Raw genomic sequence first — 2,500 nt, 5'->3', positions numbered from 1 at the left:
TACATACATACATACATGCATTCTTACATACATACATACATACATACATACATACATACATACATACATGCATTCTTACATACATACATACATACATACATACATACATACATACATACATACACACATACATACACACATACTGTACATACATACATACATACATACATACATACATACACACATACATACACACATACTGTACATACATACATACATACATACATACATACATACATACATACATACATACATACATACATGCATTCTTACATACATACATACATACATACATACATACATACATACATACATACATACATACACACATACTGTACATACATACATACATACATACATACATACATGCATTCTTACATACATACATACATACATACATACATACATACATACATACACACATACATACACACATACTGTACGTACATACATACATACATACATACATACATACATACATACATACATACACACATACTGTACATACATACATACATACATACATACATACATACATACATACATACATACATGCATTCATACATACATACATACATACATACATACATACATACACACATACATACACACATACTGTACATACATACATACATACATACATACATACATACATACATACATACATACATTCTTACATACATACATACATACATACATACATACATACATACATTCTTACATACATACATACATACATACATACATACATACATACATACACACATACATACTGTACATACTGTACATACATACATAAATGTATACATACATACATACATACATACATACATACACACATACATACATACTGTACATGTACATACATACATACACACATACACAAGAGTGGGAAGGACGGAGCATGTCCTTTGCAAAGTTCAACTTCATCCAAACTTACAGTATAGCTCATCATGCTTGAATTGGTGGTGGTATGCAAGCTATCCCTAGTAGTCTATGAGCAGATGTGTTAAAATATCATGTTTTATATAGCTGCTTCTTAAACTGCCTATGTGTGAGTATTGTGTAATATATTGCTGAAGTAGGCCTATTGTTTTTATCCAGGATATTTAGGCAGTTAGGTGGTCTGTGAGGTTTTTTTTATTATTGGTTAAGTGGTCCTTAGTCTGAAAAAGTTTCGAGAAACACTGGTCAAGTTGATGTTATACACCTCAGCCAGGACAGTGAGTATCCAACCGGGTGGCTTGTGAAATGTTTCACTTTCACAAACGTTGCAGCACAAAACATTTGGCCTTGGCAGAGGCCTGCACTCTCTCCGGCTGTCCAGTGTCCACCCACTTTAGATTTGAGATCCAGCTAGCCCTCTCTGTATATATCATTACTCTCTAGTCTACAAACTTGTACACTGTGTTATGGATGACCACTATCATAGTCATTCACTGCAGTGCACTGAGGAAGTGAGAATGTGGACATTTTGAACACAGGAAGTTCTGTCGTTACAATGCTCTATCTGCAGGCTATATCAGGTGTGTGCAGTCCAACACAGGTGCAGGGGGCAGCTCAGGTGTGTGCAGTCCAACACAGGTGCCAGGGGGCAGCTCGGGGCAGCTCAGGTATGCAGAGAGGGCGGTGAAAGATGAGACGCATGCAGACAGACACACACACACACACACACACACACACACGGGGTCCAATCAGATCACTGTAACAGAGCAGCACTGTTCCACACCATCAGTGGCTCAGACAGGATGCTCTATCTGGGTCATACCTTTTACCTGCAACGGGGGTGGGGGAGGGGAGGAGGACTTCTCCTCGAACTGGACCCAGGAGCTGGACTGAGGGGGCTGAGCAGGGGTCTCTTCTCCCCAGGCAGAGGAGTCTGAGGCGGACAGGGCTCGGTCAGGCAACTGGGGGACGCTCCCCTTGCCTGGAGGAAAGTGGACACAAACACAAAAAGATATGGTTATCCAAGCAACACACATGTGTGCATGTCCATACACACACACACACACACACACACACACACACACACACACACACACACACACACACACACACACACACACACAGAGAGCATTCAAATACACTGACCTCAATCTAGCAGCCCACATACATACACCTGGTAACATGTGGGTGTCAGGAAGCTGTCACAACTCAGCCAATTCAAGCTATCGTACATCCACATGGCAACTACCAACACCCTACCAACCAACTATAGCATAACTCAACTTATCATTGAACATACACACACTGAGAATGCCCTGCCCTGTCCAGCTTCAACACACCAAAGCAGAGCACCTAGATACAGTCTGTCAAACAAGCAACACACTATATACCCAGTCCAGTGATGCTCCACTTGTGAATTACAAAGTGGTGATAATGCACTCTGACAGACACCAAAACACCACTGACACACACACACACACACACATACTGACACACACACACACATACACAAACACACACTGCCAAGTCCACCGTGAGCAGTAGGCAGCAGGGA

At 40.9% G+C, this 2,500-nt stretch overlaps 1 protein-coding gene across 2 annotated transcripts in view; it reads right to left on the bottom strand.

Moving 5' to 3' along the window:
* Positions 1–2,500, bottom strand: part of ston2 (stonin 2) — a 37,716-nt gene that overhangs the window by 27,624 nt on the left and 7,592 nt on the right. The window contains exon 3 of one of the 2 annotated variants that reach the window (XM_042072692.1): positions 1,769–1,927. In XM_042072692.1, coding sequence (XP_041928626.1) covers positions 1,769–1,927 — 159 coding nt within the window. Of the gene's footprint in view, positions 1–1,768; positions 1,928–2,500 lie in introns of those variants that run through there. The other variant, XM_042072694.1, reaches the window with a different exon arrangement.

This window comes from Alosa sapidissima, chromosome 19 (assembly GCF_018492685.1).
Source record: "Alosa sapidissima isolate fAloSap1 chromosome 19, fAloSap1.pri, whole genome shotgun sequence".
Lineage (NCBI taxonomy): Eukaryota > Metazoa > Chordata > Actinopteri > Clupeiformes > Clupeidae > Alosa > Alosa sapidissima.
Note: the sequence above shows the minus strand (reverse complement) of the source record. Positions and strands in the feature narration are given on the sequence as shown.